The following is a 24,998-nucleotide window of genomic DNA, read 5'->3' on the forward strand; positions in this document are numbered from 1 at the left end:
ACATCAGAGGAATCACAGCTGTCTTCAGTATTGCACAGCCTTCTGTGACATTAAGTTTGTCATTACAATGAACTTCATATTACACCAAACTCGTCTATGCAAAAGAGATCTATGCTCTTTGAAAGTCAGATAGATTGCTGCTTGAAATTCATAAAGTTAATTTATGAGTAAATGAAAATGCATAATGAACATGAAATTCACAATGTTTAAAGAATATGTTCATCTTTCAATTGTTTTTATTAAAGTATTCTTTGAATTAACAATTTTCTTTTAGAGCATTCTAAATTAATAAAATACTTACTTTCATATCAATATCAATAATATATCAATGTCATATCAAGTTTACTTTATATTAATGGTCCCATGTGTAATTTTTTAGATGATCTATTGACAGAAATGCAATATTATATACAGAACAATGTCTTCAGAGGTGTACATAATGAAGCATTATGTTTTTATTTGTATTACCTTAGAATGAGCTATTTCTATCTACATAAACCACGAATCCCCCCATGTTGTTTCTACATTATACGTAAAACTGATTTACAGTGTGTGTTTCGTAAATATGTTATCTCATTTGTCAAAGAAACGAAAACGTGATGACATCTTAGTTCTGTGTCAGCCAACTCATTGAATCGAGAGCTAGTCGTTAGTTGCAATTCGCAACCTCACCACTCGATGGTGCTATATGACATGCCTGGTCATTCAACAACAATTTTTTATGATGAAAATAAATTTAATACAATTTAAATTGATAGTAAGCTGTCAAATGCTCAGATATAATTGAAACAAACTTGTACAAAATAATTCAACCTGTTCTTTCAATTTGCTTCGACTTGTGCAGATTAGAGATGTGAAGATGTTTCTACTATTTTAGACCCATTGACATATTAATAACATAACCTTCTTAAAAATCTGTCAAAAATGATGCCACTTCAGAAGTGATAATTAGTTAATTTAATCTAATAAATATTTTCTGCCATAAAAGGCAAAAGCAGAGGATGGCACATAAACAGTCCCTTTGGGAAATGTCAGTCTCCATCTTAAAATAAATCAGTACGTAGGAGCCAGTGAACAACAGGTGGGTAATTCCATACAAAGGCAACTTGAATGCAAAGGCTGGGCTTGTCATGCTATTGCTATGAGTGAGGGAGGGCTGGTGTGTTCCTGAGTACTGTCCAATTTGCTTAGAGAAACATAAGGGTCTAACCTCATCTGTCTTTATCAGCAAAGAGAAAAAAATATTATTAGAGCAACTGCATCAATTTTACGCAGATCTATGAGTAAAACCCTGACTCATTATGATTCAGAGCATATTTTCCACATATTATACACAATATTTCTACATTTTGTCAAGTTAAACATCTGGTAACACTTTCCTTGAAGCATGTATGCATAATGCATTTTAAAAGTAGTTTAAAGCATTATAAAGCACCTTTTATTGCATTGTAATGTCTTATAAATAATTGTTATTACAGTAAATACATTATAACACTTAGCAATTAATAGTTACACTACACATTTTTAATTGGTTATAATTCTTTACAACTACATATAATGCATTACAACACACATTTTGAAGAATAATGCATTTTACCCTTTAATTACTCTTTATAATGCATTATACATATATGCTTCAAAGAAAGTGTTACCAAACATTTCTTAGTGGTTTTAAACCACATTAAGACAGCCTAAGATTCTAATTCAGATTCAGACAAATCATATCCACAGCAAAATAATGTAAGAATTACATTTTTGGTGGTAGCCTATACACATTCTTTTAAAAATTCATAAAAATCTTAATGCTAAAGAACACTTAATATGTTCTCAAAAAACTTTGTTTCTGTGTAGATTCTAGACACCCTCTGCATTTTTGTATTCCCCTCATATCACTGTAAGCATATCTAGCAGCTGGCCCTGTCTATCTTCAGCTTTCCACGCATACGGAGCGACACTGACAGACTCTAGGAGCCGTCATACACCATACACGTTTACTGCAGGGACTTTACTTCACAACTTTGATGTGAGGCTCACGAATGGATTTCAAGCTGAATTGAAGCAGAACGATCTGTGGTGAACATGAAGGTCCTTAAAAACATTCCATTAATACTCATTGTGACATATTTTAGCCTGAGTGAAGGTCTACAGAGAGGTGAGTTTCATTGTGATTATGGGTTAGCTTGCGTTGACTTTGTTATGCAAGCACTAACCACAGCACATGCATGACTAAAGTTATGAGGCAGCCTGGTGACTTACTAATCATTAAACAAAATCTCTATTTACAATCTACAAGTAATATGCCAGCTGTATGGCTTACTATTGAAATTGTGTGTATATGTGATTTAGATACATATTTCAGAGAAGTGTATACGTTTGAGGACAGATGTTACCGTATGTTGATAATATAATTTGTATGTAAATTTCAAATGATTCAATTGTTGTTATTAAATTTTAATTTGTAAGCTAACGTAGATAGAAAGATGGAGTGGGAGAGAGTTTTCTACAATGTTCCAAGTGCCCGCCAGTGATCATTTAAAAAAAGCTCTATGGTTTGTAACAAAAAATAGTCCATTATTTACAAATATGTGGTTTACAGTATATCAGGAGTTATTGACAGATGGGTTGATTTCAGTCGATATCATTTGAAAATTCAGGGCAAACCCTAAACTCTAACTTCATATGAGGTTATCATAAGTAATTTCATTTTAGAAAAAATTTTGATTTGAAGGGCTGAAGAATATTGATTTAAATTGTTAAAAAATTGATGATAATATAGGCTGGATGAAAATTAAAGGCCATTCATTTATGATATAATGGTAGATGTGGAATGTGTGTTCCAAAGATAGAAATACTGCTTTTTAACAATTATAATTCAACACATTCCAGAGGTTCTGTGAGGTTTGATGATATTTAGGCGAACATTCATTTAACTTAGCACAAGACGATACTGTATTTGTGTAAAAACTATGCAAGTGAAACACATATTTTTATTTATGAATCACCAATCGAAGTCCAACTTAAAATCTGCGACTAGAAGCAAAACCAGAGGGACTGCTTTAATCACATTTTCAATATCTGATTCCAAAGGGGTATCAGATAGTCAGGTATAAATTTGATATTGACGTACACACCACCTCAATCAAATAAATAGCATCAGTAGCTGTTGTCATCTGACTGTCAATGACCTTCGGAACGAAAATTAATATTTATTTTCGTTCAAAGTGTACAGTACATCATTTTAGGTGTCAAAACAAATGTCATTCACATAACCTACCATAGAAAAACAGCATTAAAAAGACAATATGACATAAAATCTTAAAGACATTAAGACAAAGTCTTAAGCAGACCACACAGTTCCCCAAAAAATAAATCGGATTGGCAAAGGCCATTATGCTTCTGAAAGTTTTTGATCTTAATAAAACTCCAGTATGTAAAATCTCTGACAGGTGACTTCAAACCAAAACCAAATGACCTTAAAAAAACAAATTTATATGATGTTTGGTTTATATTTTTAGTCTTCTAAACACAAACAGCAGTCAGATAAATGTACTGCCACAATTTGGCCAAATTGAGGGCTGCCTTTTTACATCAACAACATCAATGTCAATCATTTTCGTGCGTCCTGATTTTTTTTTTTAAGTCATTGCAACAAGGGAAACTTGGAAAGTTATTCATTCAAGGGTGCTTAAAAGGTTCTTCACAATATGCTCATTGTATTATTTTACACCAAATAAAGTCAGTTTCCTTATATGTTGTTGTCTAATGCATTGATAGTTGTCCATTTTTAACTGTGGTCTGACAATAGGGAAACTATGCAAATAAAAATATGTTTTTTTATTCATGAATCACCAATCGAAGTCCAACGTAAAAACTTTACGTCTAGAACAAAACCAGAGCCACTGCTTAAATCACTTTCTCAATATCTGATTCCAAAGCGATTTCAGATAGTCAGGTATAAACTTGATATTGACGTACACACCACCCCAATCAAAAAAAATAGCATCAGTAGCTGATGTACTCATCATCTGACTGTCAATGACCTTCGAAAAGAAACATTTATTCTCCTTCAAAGTGTACAGTACATCCTTTCAGGTGTCAAACCAAATCATTCACGTTCCCTATCAAAGAAAAACAGCACAAAAAAGACGACAAAAAAGACAAAGAGGCAGAATTTGCCTGCAAAGGTATATTTTATCACATTGACTTTGAACACATTTCACAACCGGAATCTTTCACAATATGTTATTATTCTAATTTTAGGTGAATTTTTGAATGTTTTGATAACATGCTCATTGTACTATTTTAAACCAAATAAACTTACATTTTGATATCTCCTGCACTGATAGTTGTCAATTTTTAAGTGTGGCCTGTCTATACATTACAAAAAAAGGGATGCTGAATATGTTCAACAGTATTTAATCAGGCTGATACAGCTTCACTTATACTTGGAAAAAATATTTATTCTATTATACAACAGTTCTTTCTGGTTCTCGAACCTGATTGGCTGAGAGCCATGCAAAATTCAGCGATATTGCATTAATTATGTACATTTACATAATTAAGTAGCATAGAAGTGATTTGTTTACTTTTAAGTGGTAAATAGTAGTATGCATACACCCTAAGTAGCATATTAATTTGAGCTGTTGGTATCGCTCAGGGATGATGATGTCCTTGGAAGCTCTTGCGAGGAACAGGTGATATATCCGCTGATTCACACGTCGGAAACTGTCAGGTTATGTTGCATCAAAGTGTTAATGCATCCCTGTGAGAAAACGCAGCCGAAAGCAAACAAGGTTTGCAGAGTCATGGTGTAAATGAATTAGGCTCCATCTTCTCTGTCTATAAATGATCTGCATGCAGGGAAGCGAAATGGCTTGAAGCAGAATGTTTCCCTGCTCAAACCTGCCTGTTAGATTATTTGACTATATTGGTTTAGAGACTGGCTTTGGACACTTGTTAGATGGCCCACCAGCTAAACCAACATAATACAAGTTTTGCAAATCACAGAAAGTGTTAAACAAGCAAAGACCAGCAAAGGGTCCAAGATGGTGTGGCATTTGATTGAATCCAGTGTTCAACAAAGGAAGCCCTTTGATACATACAAGATTGCAATGTTTTTTTGCATTTGTAATGGAGCCATAATAGAAAACAAATAACAAAAGAGTCTTTTGTTATGTTGTCTGGATCAAGACTAAATTGCTGTTGATGTGTTTTGGAGCTTTATACGGAATGGTTCAAGGTCACTAAGAAGGACACATCCCATCACTGAAACCACTGATTGAATGAGCACAATAACATTGGCATAGTCTATAGCTCCAGTAATAACACATTGAAACTGAATAAAGCACAAGCTTGAAATTGGACCTACAATATGATAATTACATTAGTTAGCAAAGTATAGTGCATCAATTTTTAGTAGACTTTAATCTGACTGTAACAGAGCTTGTGATCTTAAAAGGGGAGTTTTCTTTGGATTCTGTCGGTTTCTATCTTTAAAGACATAACTGTTAGACAAATACAAGTCTGATTGCAACAGATGCGAGAGTGGATGACTAAACAATACAACTCCAGTTAAAACATTTAAAACAAAGAACATATTATTGCTGAAGAAATATACCAAACTTGCTGTCAATTTTATAGTGCATATTTAATGTAGTTTAATGACATGAATACAAATTATAAAACTTTAAGTGCAAACGGGGACGGGTTTATCATTTTGTGGGCCCTAAGCAATGTCAAGACCTAAGGCCCCCCACACAGACATACTAAAAACATTATTTGAATTACAAAACATTAACATTAGTGAGGCATGTATATGTATGCTGATGCTAAGATATGTACATATATCAAATATATTTTCCTCTCTAAAAACATGTAAGATATAAACATATAAATGCTCATAGATATCCTATCTAACTAACTAACTAACTAACTAAAAACTGACTTAAACAAGGCATTTTCAACAACAATTGCATTAGTCCTATTAATGTAATTTCAATCAAAACACAAATAAGTTATTTATTTGCTTTAGAAACAGGCAAATGCAAACAGCATTCATTGCTAGATGGAAGACACATCTAATAACAGAAAAAAATAATTCACAATATCAAACAGCAGTAATTTTAAGACATCTTAAAAATCCCATAATTGATTCTGCTGTGTCACTTTACTTTTCAGCCTAAACTTTTCTCCAGCACTGCTTACTTTATTTGAAGGACTACACATATTTTTTTTACTGTAAATTTTAGCAATATGTTATGAACGGACGATTGCGTCAAAGCCCGGGTAGCTGAAACCAAAGCACGTCTGCACCCATTGTCAAGGAATCACCGACATCTGTTTCACTCAGCGCACTCGGTTCATGTCCGACATCTTTAAGCGCTGGGATGGCTCCATATATCAGTCTCAAACGATCTCCAAATCCAGCGTTATATCCACATTTTATATAACATTCATCACCCAAATGCACTGAACAACCAAACACCTGAACTTCGCGAACATATGCTCTCTCTCTCACTCCTGCTTACAAGTGAAAGCGACTTCTGCGCATGCTACTTCTCCTGCTCTCCTTGCTGCCGTGTGGCCGTGTGCTTTTCTGGGAGAATTGTCCAATAAGGGACTAAGAAAAGTTGTTACAAAACAGTTTTATATGTTTGAACAAAACTTTCTGAAACCTGTACGATCGCTGGGGGAGTGTATTGAGCACAAAAATACTACGTCAGACGCCCAACTCGTTTTTTGACAAGTTGACCATGTTAAGCATGAGAAGACAGCACATTTAACATTGTAAATAAGTCAGAATGCATGAAACATGTTTGCACAACTGCTTTAACTACCAATAGGCTACTTGAGCTGTTGACACGATTAACATATGCATACATCTTGATTGCAATTCAATTAAAGTACTTGCACGTAATTAACATCTGTGGATACACACTTAGCATAATCTAACCCTACCCCCTTCAAAGAAACTGTGACACTTTACTTGACACAGCATTTTAAAAAGGTAGGGATGAAGTCTGAGACGCTACAAAATAAGCATTAACCAATAAGCATTTTGCAGCAGTAGTCCACAGAAGCATGTAAGTGTTATTGATTAATATTGCCTTATTGAGTTTAAACACAGTGGCGTTGCTTTGTTTACAACCGCGTGTTCTTAGATAAACTAGACTTAGCTCTGTTCACTGTAGAAGGCTTTGTGAGACATGTTTTTATTGCACTTACGCTACAGTATTTGTTGTCCTTATGTTGACCCAATAGCTTCCATTGTTTCCCTAACTTGTAAGACGCTTTGGATAAAAACCTCTTCTAAATGACTAAATGTAAATGTAAATACGCAAGACTCGAGTGCATTGGTCAAACACATCCATGTAGTGTGTGTCTAGAAAAACAATGGATCCAGTTGAACCCCAGTAACTAAATTGAGCCGCTTTTTATTAGCTGGAAATATCTATGAAATAACATCAGATCTGTATTGGCAGCAGTGATTTTACACTGTTATTCCTATTAGAAACATTTCCTCCCACTTTGACCCTCTTTGAGGTAAGCTGTTTGTGGTGTCGTGAGAATGCAAAATATTATGTGAGGAAAGAAAAGGTTGTTTCACAAGTTCACTTAACATATAATAACTACAGATGGGAGACGGTTATTATACGTATTTTGCATGCTGTCCTGTGAGAGGGCCCCGGGTCTGGTGTGTGCCTGGACTCAGGTCGTTCCCCCCTGTTATGCTGCGGTAAAATAGGCTGATGGTGAGGAGTTGGGGTGGAGGAGGGAAATGTAGAGAGAATGAGAGTAATGCGTCTTGTCTACTTGAAGGGGTTTTTCTTCCGGGCTTAAAGGTGATTGGTGAGATTGGTTATTGGAAGCCAGCCGGGTTAGTTTTGTGCACGTACTCCTCCCGAACTTTGTTAATACAAGATCATTTCACAACACTTGCAGTCCATGATTCATGGTAATAACAAGGGACAAATGGTTAATGGTTCAAAACAAATAATTTCTTGCAAGCTTGACTGATCTATTGTGAAAACAAGTCATTGACATTCAGGGCTTCTTAACTGGTTCCAATTCAGATTGTTTTTGGTTTGAGTGTTAATCTAAATGTTACATTCATTTTGATGGTTTGTATTTGGCAGCCAATAGTTTACCACACAGTATAATATATTCTTAATAGGAAAGAAGGATTTAGGATAGCAACGTTTTTTAGCAATCTGTCCATGTTTGCATTGTCCTGTTAATTTGTAGCAAAACATAGTACGGTTTGAAGCACAAATGTTGACATCATTAACAAAAATAATGGGAATTATTATTGATTTTAACTTTTTAATTCAAAATTTAAATTGATTGGTTGTACTGTATGTGGCATTGTATTCATATTTAACATTGCTAGTCATAGCAAGCAATAACAACCAAACCACTGTATGTCACTAAACTGAAAACATTTTTAAAGCACAAATATTTGCCATGAGCAAACATGCATGTTAAAAAGGTGTATTTGTTTCAATAATCAATCTTTGCCGCTTTATTTCAGCACCAAGAATCACAACATTGCTTGAGACAGTAGATTCACCTCTGGATCATAATGCGACGTTTATCTGTGAGGTTGATTCATACCCCCAAGCTGATATTACATGGACACGTAACAATTATCCAATTCGGTAAGAACATTCTTCGTATAAAAAAAAAATTGACGTCATGTGTTTGGATAGTATGGTTGAAATCTGAAAATCCTCTGGAAACCCATGCTAACGCAGGGCGAACATGCAAACATTGTATAGAATTGCCTCATCATGGATTTTTTCTCAAGAAAAAGAGCTGTGGTGTTTAATTAATGCCCAAATAGGCTACTGCCTTCTAAAAGATAACTTTCCTGTGCAAGTGAAACCCTATTTTGAAAATCACAGACTTGGTCTGTTCTACATAGGATGCAATTTCATGCTTTAGACAAATAATACTCCTCATGTTTTATAAAGAAATTGCATATGTAATGCTATTTCCTTACTGCAGGTATTATGATTCCCGTTATGTTATACGAGAAAATGGCCAAATGCTGATCATTCCCAATGTGAAGGATTCAGATAATGGAGAATACTGCTGCACTGCAAACAATGGGGTTGGAGAACCAGCCAAGAGCTGTGGAGCTTTACAACTGAAGATGAGTATGTTGTTATGTCTTGTAAAGTATGACCAGATTTTGTTGTGGTGGCAGTTTAAACTTTTTCAAAGAATGCGCAACTGAAAATTTGTTGTTTATACCTAAACCTTGCTATATGGTAACATCGTAAACCTGTTACCTTTTCAGAGCCTCAAATTAAAAGGCATCCGACAAATGTGACGTGTCTTCTGGAGTCAAAGGCTGTTTTGCCATGTGTAGCGTTAGGATATCCCAAACCAGAAATCACCTGGATTAAAGATGAGGATTTGATAAAGGTAGGCCTTGTGTTACTATTTAAGATGCTAATTTCTATACAGTTCACAACAAAATCTATTTTTGTTTGATTTCTAAAGTCCTGCTATATATTTGATGTATCTTGCAGGTTAATAGTCGCATATCAGTGTTAGATTATGGTGCACTAAAAATTAATAACATCAAAAAAGAAGATGCTGGGCAGTATCGCTGTGTAGCCAGGAATAGTTTTGGGATTGCATATTCCAGACCAGTTACCCTTGAAGTACAAGGTATGTCATTCATTCATTCTTCGGGTATACTTTGAGTACGTTTACACAACAGAAAACGGAAAAGATTTTCCTTTGCGTTTTTTGAAAGTTTCATGTACACACGACAGCGTTGTCAAAACCATCTGAATTTACACGGATCTGGGAAAACTAATAAAAATGCTGTGCCAGGCCAGTGGATGGCGATGTTGGTCGTAAGAAACAATGCAAAATGCATTCTACAGCTGTCTTGTGTCCTCGTGTTCTTGCTCTACGTCATCGATAACCGTCAAGGTCCGGTTTCAATACTCAAGAACACTAGAACAAAGAAAGCATGAAAGTACCTGGATGTGTTCTCGATTTCAAGGATGCAACGTGTGCCGCCTTGTGTTTACTGTAGTAGTGCCCCAGAACACTTTTGTCATGTAAACGAATGGCCAAAAGGCATAAAAAGATTTCCGTTGAGAGTTGAAGATTTGTTTATATCGTTGCATTAGTATTGCATTAGAAAGGCTAGAGCGTTTTCATTTTTTTGCAATACAGAAAGTTTTTTTACCATACTAAACAGAATGTAGGCCTACCACTAATGTAAACATCTACTGTGCTATTTATACTTTTATGTAAAACATTTTTTTTATGTTTTTATTGACAATTGACTTACATTTATGCAATATATTCTTCCTATAGCTCCTGCCAAAATACTAAAAGTTCCCAAAGAGAAGAAAGTTCAGATTGGATCAGAAGTTGCATTAGAGTGTAACGCCACTGGCAACCCAATCCCATCAATAACCTGGCTTGAAAATGGCAATACGGTAAATCTTCTATTCACACTTGCTTTTTTTTCTCCCAATGTCTTTGAATTTCTCCTGCTCATTATGTTTGCTTTGGCACTATGGAGCAAATTAATTGTCCTTTCATCTCATCTTACTGAGACATAGAGCAGAGTACAGTACGTTCATGTTAAATGTCAGGCAGTCTATCTGAAATACAATGGCCTGCGTTCTGTAAATGCTTTGCGTCTTTAATAACAGGATTTCAGCAAGAATCACTCCTCAGGGCGCTGTTTGGACAGAAGCAATAAAATGTAAGCCACATTGAGATCAAGTCAGGAATTTAATACACTTCGGCACTGTTACCATCATTCCGGATCGTTTTGGGATGTGGATTTTGCTAGATCGCAACAAAGTGAACCGAAAACTGACCACCAGAGTTATTTAAAAACAAGCAGATAAATCCTAACTCTTTTGAACTCCAGATTCAGATTTCTTGGGCTGGATTGATGAAAATTGTTATAAACAGGCTGTGCCTTTTCGTTTTTATTGGGATAGCATTAATCATGTTTTTAATACAATTTTGAGGTACGTAGATAAGTAGGTTGGCAGACTGGCTGTGGTTGAAGCTTGTGTTTTATTGCTGTGTTATGTAACACTTTGGACAGTAAGTATCAAAGCAGACCACAAATTCTAAAGCTAGACAAATCTACCCCTTTAACTCTTCTTTTACTTTAAATATGACCACATTTTTTATAAAATTTTACATTTCGGGGCAGTATATGAAGAATTTGTAATAGAAAACTCTGTTTAAAAAATCTTATATATACTTTTATCATGTTATCATGCTTTTATTGTGATAGTTAGCTGTACTTTTAGAGTAATTATGGCTTCAATCAAAACAAACCAACTGCAGTTTGATTGATATTAACTGTAATGCACACAGAATGTTTGAGTTATCTCATTTGGAACCAAACTCTTTGTTGTTTTTCAAACTTTAAGCCTATTTATTTGGGTAGCCATTTGCTTCCACATAGCCTTTAGGTTTTGGCCGTTTTGAGTGAATGAACATCATTTAAAAAAAAACAAAGAAACAAGACACTTAAGCACCTCAATTGTCCTTAATAGGTCTCATTTTAATATCATTGATTTTCCAGAGCTATTTTTACATTATTTTGCAACTAATTATTCATGAAAATCACTACAAAGCGCAATTATAATGGCTGCAATGGCATTTTAATCTAAAACGTTTCTCTGATAATTACACCGTTTTAGCTGTCATGGTCAAATGCTCTTCAGCATTATGATTGAGATATGAACTTTGACCTCTGACCACTGGAGCATCTTTGAAATACACGAGATATCATTAAACTGCCGATTAAAATGACCCCGTCTGAGTATCATTCTGGCAGGACTTCTAAAATCAGAGCATGAGCACTTTGTCAAATATAGAGCCATGATTAAACATTCCTGTAGGCTCTAATGTTTTTTACATAAACTCTACCAATCACATTAGCAAAATAGCAAGAGTCTTAACACATCCAAAGTATAAACAGAGGGGTTTATTTTAATTGTAGCAACAACCAGATGACTTGCATGTGAGCATAAACATTTTCTTGATGATGTTTTATTCTTTTACATAAACAACCAAGAACAACTTAATTGCAGTAATTGACAAATAGCCTGTTATTACAGTACATTGCACTGCAATCTCTGTGCTATCAAAAGTAAAATTGGATGAGCATAGGTTAAAACGTTTAAACATGCACACATGCACACGCACTGAATTCTATATTAATGGATTTACACTACATTGCTTGTGATAGATATAATTTCTGCATTGAATTCTACATTCAATTTTACGTATATTGAAAACTCGTGTCATATTGCAATTGCTGACATTTTATAAAAGCAATAACACTGCTATGACCTCTTGTGCGTCCTCCAACACTGACCGCAACAGCATTGAAATGAAACAATCTCAGCAAGGGGAGGCATACTGCGATGAATTCAGGGTTATGTGTAATGTGATGTTGCTTTAATATTTCCAACGGTATTAAGGATTTGTATGTTTCTTTTAAACGTTTTAGATTTCTGAAGCATCAGTGGACGAGATTATTGTAGAGAATGTCATAGTGTCCATTCTGCGTGTAGTGGTACATAAACCCGCTCTCTACACTTGTCAAGCTACTAACCAGCACAGTGGAGGAATCAACACAGTCAAAGCCACAGCAAAAGTAACCGTTTCAGGTAAGAATCCGAATTATCATCATAGACCACAAGCAAGTTTGAATAGTTTGTCTACATTATTTTTTATCAGTCAGCTTTTGCTTTCAAAAATGTGCTTGGGTAGCCAAACTTTCTGCCAAAATACTGTACACTACTGTAAACATTTTATGTGATTTGCAAACGTTAACACCAAATGACTAGACTTTTATTGTAACAACATGGTTACTATGGTATTATTGTAAATGTTATAACACATTTGTTGGAGTTTGTTGAGTCAGTGTGAAACCCATATTGGGGAAAAATGAGAATTTAGAATGTTAGTGTCTGTTGGTGTTGGAGTTTGATTGTGTTTGTTGCTGTCTGTTGGAAACATGTGAATTCGCCATTCGTCCACCACACACATATGACACACAACTTTATTTTTTAACCTATTATGCGAATATGTGTTTACAGTTTACCACACTTTGTAATCATATGTCATTTACATGTTTTTTATCAAATCTTAATGTGGATCATGAGATCTATTTGAAACTTAAAAAAAGATAAAAAATCAATGCTATATTTGTTTGTAATTCTTTGAAATCATTTTATTCTCCATAATAACTTTGATGACATCACATGTAGAGAATATTTATACAAGGTAATAATGGTGAAAACTTTAAAGAAATAGTAGCTAGTCACAGGTCCTATGATTATTCTGTAGCTTTTATAAATGTTAAATCTTGAGATACATAATAAAACTGTCTATGGCCACATCACTCAACCGATTATGCCAACATGTGATGTACTGTGTGACTTATGTTAATAAAACACCATAAAACAGGTCTATGGAAACAAACACCCACTGTGACTTACTTTTTAGCCATATGCTTGTCTAGCTGCTTGGAGTAAATGTGATGTGACTCTGTTAGTTTAAGCAGCTGTGCTTCCGGTGCCACTGTTTCTATAAGACTCCCTCGTATTTTGATAGCTGCTCGGATGCCTCCTCAAAACCCAGAAATGCATCGCTGCGAAAACATGCTTGAAATTTCTCTTTGCCTTGATCTAGTGACATATGTATGAACATAATGCTGTTAGGCAAAACGGCACGAAATTAAAATCATGTAGTCAGAATCAGAGCCAAATTACATGACCCGGTGGTCCTGCTCTTTGGACCTTCAGTTATTTTCACTTTGAGTATTACACCATGATATGTTTCTTCTCATAAACTACAATATTAAACCCAAATCAATATAATGTAGGGTTTTAACCATCCATAATTACGGAGACAATGTTGCAAACATTGACCTCAAGTCCAAATCCTTAACGTGTATCAAGACCCTCAAGAACCCTGTCACAAGAGTTTAGGAGGGGCTGTTAAAACTTCACACCTGCTGTACCTCCAGACCCCCATGCCCTCTATTCCTCTCATAGACACAAACATGCACATTTAGCCAAGAACAACTTCACATAAGTATGGTCAAGCCAACAGAGTGGATGTGTTGCCCTTTGCCATTATTAAGCAGATATATTTTGTACTCATCTCTCTTCTTGGGCTCGTTCCTGGTGGTGGTCTCTGGATCCTGCAACTTTCCCATAGAATGGAGGTAGGATTTTTTTTTCAGTCCTGATAAGTGATGTTTAATCATTCAGGTCAGGTTTATGTCTTTGGTTTCTAAAATCACATCCTGTCTTAAGCATAATGCCAAAAAGCATTAAAAATGATTTGGAAATGAAATGACTTGCCGTGTGAAATGCACTATATTTACACACCATCGTCTTGGTATGTTTTTGTCTTACCACTGGATTAAGAAAAACTGCACTAAATTGTAAAGTATTTTAATTACCGTAAAACAGTGAAGATTATAAATTAGTCTAAAAAAAACTAACAACAAGATACCTTTTTAGTGTAAATGTGGTATGTGACTGTCCTGAAAACAATAAACATTTTTCAACTGCAAAAATCTTAACGTCTTTAATAAAATGTGGCCTGAACATGTATTTGTGAGATTTACCCAGCTAGGATTAAACAGCAAATCCCATACGCATAGTCATCCAAGTTGTCATTATCTTTGGACTCGGAACTATAAAAAACTTTATGCAATAAAAAAACACAGACCTCAATATTGTACAGCATCAGTCAAGTTGCCTTGTAGGAAGTGTTTCGAAAACTTGCGTTTATGTTAGAGGAAAGTTCTTTCTCTGGAAAGAGCGACTCAAATTGAATCAGCATGTCTCTATTGATTGAAATGATAAATGTAAACACATACACATGTGCTGGCTAATGCAGTACACTCTTGCCATGAAAGCTAGACACGCCATATGGTTTAAGTTTCACATGAACTTAAATAAACCAAGTTATTATCCGACAGTTTAGGTACAACATCTGGTAACAATTAAAGCGAAGTTAAACAGAATGAACTAATTGTGAGAACTGCACTTTATTCTTGTCAACTGTGCACTTTATTCATGAGTCAGTCGCTACTCAAGAGTTGCAGTTATGTATGGAGGCCCTGAAGGGACATTTTCACATGATTTGATTGCTATAGAGGCCATTCGATGGCTGGAGGTTGCATTGGTTTCAGTAAAAAAACATTTACCTCTCTTAAGATGTAATCACTGTAGTTTCGTTCCTGGCTTAAAATATAACGGTTGCTTTTTCTGAAATAAACCATGATTTATTAAACTTCAATGACGTGTTTGCCCGACAAATGCGACCTACAGAGGACGCAGCCTCTGGTTATAGATGCAGCTAATGTTATGTTTAGCAGCGAATCTTAATGTGTGATCAAACTGAAAACTTTTGTAAAGAAAGGTTTTTTTACGAATATATATATTATGTTTTGCATGTTGTTTAGTCATGTTTGTCACTGCTTTGAATATCTTATTTAATTTAGGCTCTACAAAGGCAATGCAGGTTACTGCAGCACATACAGAGGCGATGTGTGTCTGAATGTGCTCCGTCGAGACGCTCTGGTCTTCTTCAACTACTCTCTGCCGAACCCAGAGGACGCTCAGGAGTATCTGGCTCAAAGCGCATGGGGTGAGCTGGAAGGAGTGAGCTCATTCTGCAGGCCCGCTGTCAAATCGCTGCTCTGTCATGCTACCTTCCAGGACTGCAACCCATCTGGTCTGGGCCCGGCACCCAAACCTGTCTGCAGGTACTAGAGAGCCTCTAGTCTACATCTCTAGACAGTAAACAGAGAGAGTACGGCTCATTGTTGGTGACAGTATGTCATTGCTTTTCAACCCTATGATGCAAAATGTTGTCTGGTTTAGATTTCTTAACATTGCATCAGGAAAGCCAAAATTCGTTATTCATAAAATAAGTAGAGTGTCACACAACAGCTCTATTGTTTATCTCTTTGGTAATTCAAGTGGCAAATTAACAGTAGATCTGTGATATCATGACAATGCGCTGGTGTTAATGGCTGACAATTTATCTCTAAGGGACTTTCCGAGGCTTTCATCAAGACTTTCCAAGCATTCTGCATTGCATTTCTTCCTAAGTATGATCAAAGAAGTGATGTCATGGCTGGGTTAATGCTTTCAAGCTGCCATTATAGTACATTTTAAGTTGGTAGAAAGCATCACTGGGGACAGAAAACATGCACTAGTTTAAAAGAATGAGGCAATCCAAGACAAATCATAATGTACATGAAAGGTTTTTTCAAGGTAGATTTTAATGTGAAGTATAGAACCTCATGACGTATTGCGTAATGTCCTAAAATCACAATTATACTTTTAAAACGACCCCTTTTTTGATAAAATTCCCATTCACGTTTTAATACAGCATGCGATGATTTATCCCAGGGATTTTAAAGCAAGGCACTCCTTACTGGGAATGACCCATATCGCAATTTAGCAAGTAGCATTTAGTAGACATTTTCTCCAAAGCAACTTACAGAACACTCATTATTGGGACAATCACAGTGGAAAAACTGGAGGTTAAGTGCCTTGCTTACGGGCACAATGGTTGTAATTCATGGCGTGCTCCCACCAGAGATTAAACCAACAGCCTTCCAATTTCCAGCCCAATGCTTTAACCACTCTACTGCACTACACCCCAGTGATACATACTGTATATTTACTGTATATAAATACTTCTCTGTTGTCTCACAGGGAGCACTGTCTGGCAGTAAAGGAGCTTTACTGTTATAAAGAGTGGCGTTCTGCTGAGGACAGATCTCTTCGTGGGTTCCCGCATAGCTTGAGCATCACTCTCCCAGAATGCAGCTCTCTACCCAGTCAGCAAACAGACCCATCCTCCTGTACAACTGTCCCTTACGTTGGTAAGAGTGACATGGTGTTATATAAACCTACATTTTCCTGTGTAATATAAACTCATCTTTGTTTAGTCCAGCAATATTTCAGTGCCAGTTGTCAATTATGTTATCTGTTGCGTGAAAACAATAGGTGTTAGTGGAAATCACCACATATGGTTGTCAGTAGGACAATGCTATACGGTTTGTTTTGTTTATGTGAAATGCCTTGTAAGGAATGTGATGATGGCTAACTTGTGGATGGACGAGATTAGGATGCTTTATAGACAAAGGCTTTAAGGATGTATCGTTGGGGGAGGTTAGACAGCTGAGCAAATGTTCCCATATAAAGGTTACTCAAAACACAGTTGCAAAAACAGCCAAAAAATATTGTAGCAAAGCAGATTCATATTATCTATGAGAAATCTGAATGCTAGAATACCACTTAATGCATTTTGCTTAAAACTAAATGCATATCTAAGCTATTTTTAATATACATTTCTTACTTTTTGTGCTCTCCAGATATCAATAAAGATCAAGTTACAAGTAAGTGCTGTAATATTCTAAGTTCTCCTCTCTTATGTGTATAAAATACAATAAAATATATTGAATGTTTTCAATATTCTGGACATTGTACTTTTTCTATTTCTATAGCAACATGTTACAAGGACAGAGGAAGGTTTTACCAAGGAACTCACAACATAACTGCATCCGCAATCCCCTGCCAGAGATGGAACAAGCAGGTGATATAACAAAAAATGAACCTAATTACATTCTTGATACACACTTTTTATTGGTGCAAAGTTATTCCAAGGAACATTTTTGTTTCTCATGTCCTTAATGAAAATCTTAACATGTCCATGCTCTTGAATGGCTTTTCATTTTGATCCGAGAACACTTTATGGACTGGGAAAATAATTCTATCCAAGAACCAAAAGTTATTTAGGCAGGTTTTGTGTATTTTTGTATCTGACTCTATGTACAATGAACATAACAGATATTTTTTCCTGTTTCATTTCACAATATTCTGCCAGATTCTAAAACAACGTGATTAAAATGTAGATACATGCAGTGGGTTTTAAATAAAGTAAAACTTGGAAAAACATGAGAGATGCTTGGAACATTACATTTATCCAAAGATGGCAAGACCATGGTTTAAGTTTCTCAGCTGATTGATTGACTAACTGCTCATGTTTTCATCTCAAACAGGATCCCCATCAGCACAGACTGTCAGTGGACGTTATTCCTGAGTTGCGAAATGCAGAAAACTACTGCCGTAACCCTGGAGCGGAGAGCGACCGGCCGTGGTGCTACACTGCAAACCCTAACGTACGCTGGGAGTACTGCTTGGTGCCCAAATGTGGAGAAGGTACCATTGATATCCTTTTGTCCGGAAAATACAATCTATTCAATTTAGAATACGAAAATCATTATTTATTGCATTACTTAAATATAGATGATCAATTAACCATATGGCAGTTGTGTGTGCTTCGTATTTTAATGCTCATTTGAATATCATGTCATTAGAAACATCAAATAGTCGTCAGTTTATAAGATCGATTTCTATGTAGGCAGCAAGTTTTGGACAAAGTTATAATTTCTACTTCTTTGTAGTTACCAGTGTGAAGACTGCACCCTCGATTCCAAAACCCATCCAGTTCTATCCGCCCCCTCCTGCGTCCACAGCCTACTCAATGAGCGTTATAATCTTTGTCATTGGTGGCTTTGCTTTGGTTGCCTTCTTTACCATCCTCATCCTCATGTGTCACAGACGAAAGAAAATTTGGAAAAAAAGGAAGAGGTAATATTCTGTTTACAAAACTTAAAGAGATAGTTCACCTAAAATGACAATTCTGTCATAATTTACTCACCCTCAAGTTGTTTCAGACCTGTTAAAAATACTTGTGCTCATTTATCAGTAGGGTGCTGGACACGCCAACTCTTACCACCCTGCCCTCAGAGCTCCTGCTGGACAGACTTCACCCCAACCCCATGTATCAACGGCTGCCTCTCCTTCTCAACTCCAAGCTGCTCACTCTCGAATATCCACGCAACAACATTGAATACGTCCGTGACATTGGAGAGGGGGCCTTTGGGAGGGTGTTTCAGGCGAGGTGAGAGCTACCAAACATTTCAAGCAAGTCCAATGGTGCTACTGTCACGATAATGATTCATAGACTGATCTTTACATGTGTTAGTGCTATCAGTGTTTATAAAGACCATCCACTGCGTATACACGTCCGGGCAAAGTATATGGTCATTTACCCAGGGTTTGCAAACTCATCAGGGTTAAAAAGGTGACGATGCGAGACCTCCAATGGAATATTAGATAGATAGAAAGATTATTATGATTATAACAATTTGTATTTCATATTATTCAGGGCACATAATCAGAATAGTCCATTGTCTGCTAAAAGTGTCTAGGATGGACAACCACATGAAGAGATCATGAAGAAACCAAAGAACTAATTTAAACAACCCAATTGTTTAAATGCTATCACTTGGAATGCACAACATATAAACACAGAGATATTTTTGCAAATTAACTTTTCACATTTACTTCAAAGTGCTCTGTTCACACAACAGTTCACAGTCACAGATCTAAACGTGAATGAACAACTGTCAAATTTGTATACTATTTGCACAGGATGCCTGTTAGTGACACGTTTAAATTTAAAGACTGCACATTTATCAACAAAGTATTTTCTATTTTTACACAAGAGGTTGCGTTGTAACAATAACATTAGGTGTAAAAATATCTGTACTGCTGTACTAAAAACCAAACGCAAAACTCATATGTGTGCAGTAGGGGAGACAGGGGGTATTGTAATGGGGGGCAGTTGCAACACACACAATTCCTCCAATCAAGACACACGCACAGTGGTTATCATTTAAGATAAAGGAGAGAGAAACACAGGTCAAATATTAAGCAGACTATAAATTCCTATATGTAATAATAAATAAGTTAAGGTAAGCTTTAAAACTCGAATTCTAAATCAGCCCCCCCCGAAGGAATATGCAAATAAAATCATATTTCCGGGGCTCCCATATGTTACGCAAAAAATATGCCGTTGCATTGTGGCGTCTATGTAGACTATCTCATACTGTAGCGCATTATTGTGTAGATAGATCGACTGTGCAAAACAATACGAAGCAGTTTATCGTGTCGAGTGACGGGTGATGTGACTAGTTGTCCAGTACGATTCCTTTTACACATCAGTGCTTCTCTGTAAATGCCGAGATAGCGGAGGTCACAGTGTGTTACCGAACTTACCCCATTATGGTTCTTGGGTCTGCTCCATTTCTTTAAAGGCAAACAAACCAGCGTGCATTATGTTGCTTAGCGACGGATCTGTTGAAGTAAGTCAGAAATGCTCAGGTGCTGTATGTGCAGCATTAAAAAAATTACCTGCAAACTGGCTAGATATTTGACATTGTGACCACAACATCTGGACTTGATTCTAATAATTTAATCTAATTTACTGCAACCCTGTCCAAAGACTCACAGACCCCCCTCACCCCTCATATGCAAAAGCTTATCGGATCTAGACAAACCACAACAATGACGCATTTTGAATCCAAACGTCTAACTTCGCCGAAAGGTGACAAGTTGGCATCCCTGTTTGACTAAGTTTTAGAAAGTTTCTGAAAAGGCCTCTAATAATATAATTGTGACAACATATTTATTTATTTAATTAATAAAAAAATATATGAACTCTATAGTTTTTCTAACATACATTGTAAAACAATTCCATAAAAAAACTGTAAAGTAACGGTTTAAGATTACCAGTTTTTTTTGTTGTTGTAATTTTTCCTTTTTTATTTGATTTTCTTTACCGTATTTAAAAATACTTAAAAAACTGTAAAATACTGTAAAATTATTTTTTTTACATTTTACTTGGAAAAATATGTACAAAATATGTTTTTTTCACAGGTTTAATTTCTTTGTTTTTTTTTCTTTTGAGTTCTTTGCCATGGAGTGCCATGTTGAACTTCCAGTGACCAGTATGAGAGAAGTGACACCAAATTTAACACACCTGCTCCCCATTCACACCTGAGACCTTGTAACACTAAAGAATCACATGTATCCGGGGATGGGAAAATGGCTAATTGGGCCAAATTTGGACATTTTTACTTAGGGGTACACTCACTACTTTACATTGTAGCAAAGTTTGATTTCTTCAGTGTTGTCACGTGAAAAGATATAAAATATTTGCAAAAATGTGAGGGGTGTACTCACTTCTGTGAGATACTGTATATATTTACATTTGTGTCATTCCTCAGTCTTGTTTAAAACTTTTAAAGTTATTGTACTGTAAATGATCTTGTGAACTTCATACAGGACTTTATATAACATAATTGACCGTTTAAATTTGATTTAATTAACAATAGTTAAATAATAAGCAAACCAGATGAATATTTCTTTAATGACACTCTCCTTTAAATCTAGTCGCGACGGCTAGACTTGAGTCAACATACACCAACTATGAATCAGCATGTAAAGGTCTGACACATACAGCCCAGTCGATCCCTGCAGTCATGTGGTCCAACTTATACCAAAAAGTATATTGAAAACCCATGAGAACCACACTGGGGTGTAATACATATCCACCACGTAGATGTCTCTTGAAATAGGATAGGTCTTGCAGACATGTGATGGGTTTCAATGTGAAACTTCCCTGTAGACGCTAATGGGTAAGCAAGCTCTACTGATGAGGTTATTTTAGGACGCATATTAAAAAAGTGTTTACTTCACCGGGAACACGCAGGAGCCTACACCACAGGAAGTGCAATCTTGATGGCATTCTATGTTGATTCTTGAGTGGGTGCCATTATTGCTATGCTTCCACTATTGGCATCTCAAACTATGCAGAGAAAGTATTGCCCGTTTGCCAGTGTAAGACAATATGAAAAAGGAATGTGGTATGAGATCAGTGAAGATGATCTTCTGTTTGTAAGGTCCTAGTGCAACTACCACCCATAGTCATGTGTTTACAACTTCAGTACAGTGTGTATATTTACTGGCTGCCTTGACCTGCAGTCTTCTATATGCATGCCGCTTTGGCTTTGCGGCTATTAAGCAAAACTGTAGTTATGCAAGCCAGATTGCTCTGTCTAAACACAATTTCAAAAGCAGTGTTTTTCCTGGATACGAATCAAGTAAGGATCTCACGAAATGATTGCTTGCTCTAACTTTGCATTGCAATTAATCTCTCGGGAGGACGAGTGAATATCAAGGAAACTATTTGATCTGCGCAAACTTTAGCTATACAACAGCTAGTTCCAATAAATGCGTAATTTGTCCATTGTGTTTGTTTTTCTAGAGCCCCTGGACTTTTGCCAATGGAGCCGTTCACCATGGTAGCAGTAAAGATGTTGAAGGAGGAAGCCTCGGCCGACATGCAGAATGACTTTCAAAGAGAAGCCGCTCTCATGGCCGAGTTTGATCACCCCAACATTGTACGGCTCTTGGGTGCGTTCACAGTCTTGCACTCTTACTATACGTCTGCCTTAGGACTTTCCTAAAATTAACCCCATCTGCTTCCTATTACTTGTGTCCTTTCCCCAAGGGTACCACTATTGAAAAATCCTAGAATAGCTCGACTCATCCATTTTAAAGCTGACCCATGGTGTACCCCTGAGGAGAGGATTAATCCTCACTGTGGCATTCCGGAAACAGATTCAATGCTTCAACCCAGTGTTAAAATAACAGGAGTGTATTTTTGGTCGGTTGTCAACAGTTGGAAGTGTAACTCATTTGTGTTTTTGCTCTCTAGGAGTCTGTGCGGTGGGGAAGCCAATGTGTCTGATGTTTGAATACATGGCCCACGGGGACTTAAACGAATATTTACGACAGCGCTCTCCATCTCAGAAGTCCACTCTGAGTCGGGATAGCTTGACGTGCAGCAGCCTTGCGTCTGTGCATGAGCATTACCCGCCCCTCAGCTGCATCGAGCAGCTTTCCATCTCCAAGCAGGTGGCGGCAGGAATGGCGTACTTGTCGGAACGCAAGTTTGTGCACAGGGACTTAGCCACCCGCAACTGCTTAGTTGGAGAAAACCTAATTGTGAAAATTGCCGATTTTGGTCTCTCGCGCAACATCTACGCGGCTGATTACTATAAAGCTGGTGAAAATGACGCCATCCCCATTCGTTGGATGCCTCCTGAGTCTATCTTCTACAACCGGTACACCAGCGAGTCAGATGTGTGGGCTTATGGAGTAGTATTATGGGAAATCTTCTCATATGGCATGCAGCCCTACTACGGCATGGCCCACGAGGAGGTCATCTACTATGTGAGGGACGGAAATGTTCTCGCTTGTCCTGAAAATTGTCCACAGGAGCTTTACAACCTCATGCGTCTGTGCTGGATCGGTCATCACACCGACCGGCCCAGTTTCGCCAGCATTCATCGCATTCTGGAGAGAATGCATGATCAGATGATCAAATCAGGCCTATCTTGAGGAATTCTAAAAATGCTGTCGAAAAAAAATCATTATTAACCTTAAATAATCTTCAATGTTCAGTAACGATTAGAATTCCAAAACATACCTTAAAGGATCTTGAAGAGGGATAAACCATTTAAAGGAATTCACATGAGCCACAGAAGAGTGGGTAACAAATACACTAGATCCCAGAGGAACATTGTGGAATCTAAAAGAAACCTAAAATGATTTTAACACTTTAAGTAATACTGATCCCTCAAAGACTTTGAAGTTGCCTGTTTCATGTCTGCTCATGGGATCGCAATTGTTTTTTTACAGTGTGAGTCAGATAAACATCAAAGGTTTCAGGTGATATCAGCAGGATCTATAGTAAAGATGGATCATGTCTAGTTTTAAGGTGGAATTATGTAGACTTTAAAGAAGCTGAAGAGGCATACTGTAAAATCTCTTAAAGCAGAGATGAAGATTTTGTGCCATTTGATCCATTTTGGGTTTAGTCAAGAGGGAAACATGTATTTGATTATTGTTTAATAACATTCTTAAGAGGCGCACACATAATAAGATGCAAAATAATGCTTTTGTTACATTTTTATATGGAAACTATGGCATATTTTAAAACGGCACATTATCACTTTATTGTTTTATTTTCTAACTTGTTTTATTTATTCATTAACTGCTAATCCAATTTTAAGCATTTAGGCATTATTGTTTCTCATTTAAATCTGCTGTAAATAGAAGTATCCTGACTCTGAAACAATGTTTCAGAAAATATGCTTACATAAAGAAATATTCTCAAACAATTGACAACACACGTTTCAAAGATTATGTCGCAGTGATTCAGATTCAGTCGTAAAACTAATAATTATTGGGTTTGATATTAAAGGGATAGTTCACCCAAAAATAAAATTCTGTCATGATTTACTCTCCTTCGAGTGGTTCCAAATCTGTATAAATATGTTTGTTCTGATGAACACAGAGAAAGATATTTGGAAGAATGTTTGTAACCAAACACTTCTTGGACCCCACTCCCACTGACAACCATAGTAGTTATAGTTTCATTTATAGTAGTAGAATAGTTTCATTTTTGGGTGAACTATCCTTTAATGCATAACATAGTACAAAAAAACAGCATTTCAGGGGAATGGTCATCTTTTATTTGACCCATGGAATTATTAGCAACTAATTACTAAACTTATATTTTTAGATGGAAAAATCTTTAAAAGTGTATATAAAAAATGCCTGATATGATTTGTGTAACAGTTGTGTTGTTTATAGTATGTGATTTTAATCCACTCTGTTCAGGGTCACATTAGCCTAACAGAATGAATGTGTTCTGCATATCTATGTTTGAAAAATAATATTAAAACAATGATTTTTTATCATATTATCGTCATTATTTCCTTGCATGATAAAGTAAACCTGATAAATCCACCTCGCTTATGGCTCATTATGCTACTGTTGACAAGAGAGATAGTTCACCATTTTTTTTTAAATAATGACAACATTTACTCACTTTCTTTTCATTTCAAACCTGTACGACTTTCTTTCATATGCGCAACACTAAATATATTTTAAAGAAAGTTGGTTACCGAATCACAGCAATAGTCGACTTGCATTGTTTTTGTGTCCATACAATAGAAGTGAATGGGTACCGCTGTT

General features: G+C 36.3%; 1 protein-coding gene and 1 long non-coding RNA gene across 2 annotated transcripts; one reads left to right on the plus strand and one right to left on the minus strand.

Annotated features, from left to right (window-relative positions):
• Positions 1-1,977: 1,977 nt before the first annotated feature.
• musk (muscle, skeletal, receptor tyrosine kinase) lies at positions 1,978-24,654 on the plus strand. Its single transcript, XM_056735736.1, has 17 exons — positions 1,978-2,152; positions 8,531-8,657; positions 9,007-9,158; positions 9,302-9,429; positions 9,537-9,678; positions 10,342-10,466; positions 12,515-12,674; positions 14,233-14,239; positions 15,530-15,793; positions 16,755-16,924; positions 17,417-17,440; positions 17,549-17,637; positions 18,104-18,263; positions 18,509-18,695; positions 18,814-19,008; positions 22,219-22,367; positions 22,672-24,654. The coding sequence occupies exons 1-17, from the start codon at positions 2,080-2,082 to the stop codon at positions 23,355-23,357; spliced, it is 2,838 nt and encodes a 945-aa protein (XP_056591714.1). The 5' UTR covers positions 1,978-2,079; the 3' UTR covers positions 23,358-24,654.
• On the minus strand, positions 18,178-18,901 carry LOC130411267 (uncharacterized). The gene is made up of 3 exons (XR_008905053.1): positions 18,766-18,901; positions 18,513-18,651; positions 18,178-18,298 (listed from the first exon to the last, which is right to left on the minus strand). It is a non-coding gene; the product is annotated as an uncharacterized LOC130411267 (long non-coding RNA).
• Positions 24,655-24,998: the final 344 nt, after the last annotated feature.

The sequence above is a fragment of the Triplophysa dalaica genome, chromosome 22, assembly GCF_015846415.1.
Source record: "Triplophysa dalaica isolate WHDGS20190420 chromosome 22, ASM1584641v1, whole genome shotgun sequence".
Classification (NCBI taxonomy): domain Eukaryota; kingdom Metazoa; phylum Chordata; class Actinopteri; order Cypriniformes; family Nemacheilidae; genus Triplophysa; species Triplophysa dalaica.

Bases quoted from the DNA above. Each gene is read 5' to 3' on its own strand.
- musk (XM_056735736.1), top strand. From the start codon at position 2,080: ATGAAGGTCCTTAAAAACATTCCATTAATACTCATTGTGACATATTTT. The intron at 9,430-9,536 runs GTAGGCCTTGTG...TGTATCTTGCAG, and splicing joins AAGATGAGGATTTGATAAAG to GTTAATAGTCGCATATCAGT. The intron at 22,368-22,671 runs GTGCGTTCACAG...TTTGCTCTCTAG, and splicing joins CAACATTGTACGGCTCTTGG to GAGTCTGTGCGGTGGGGAAG.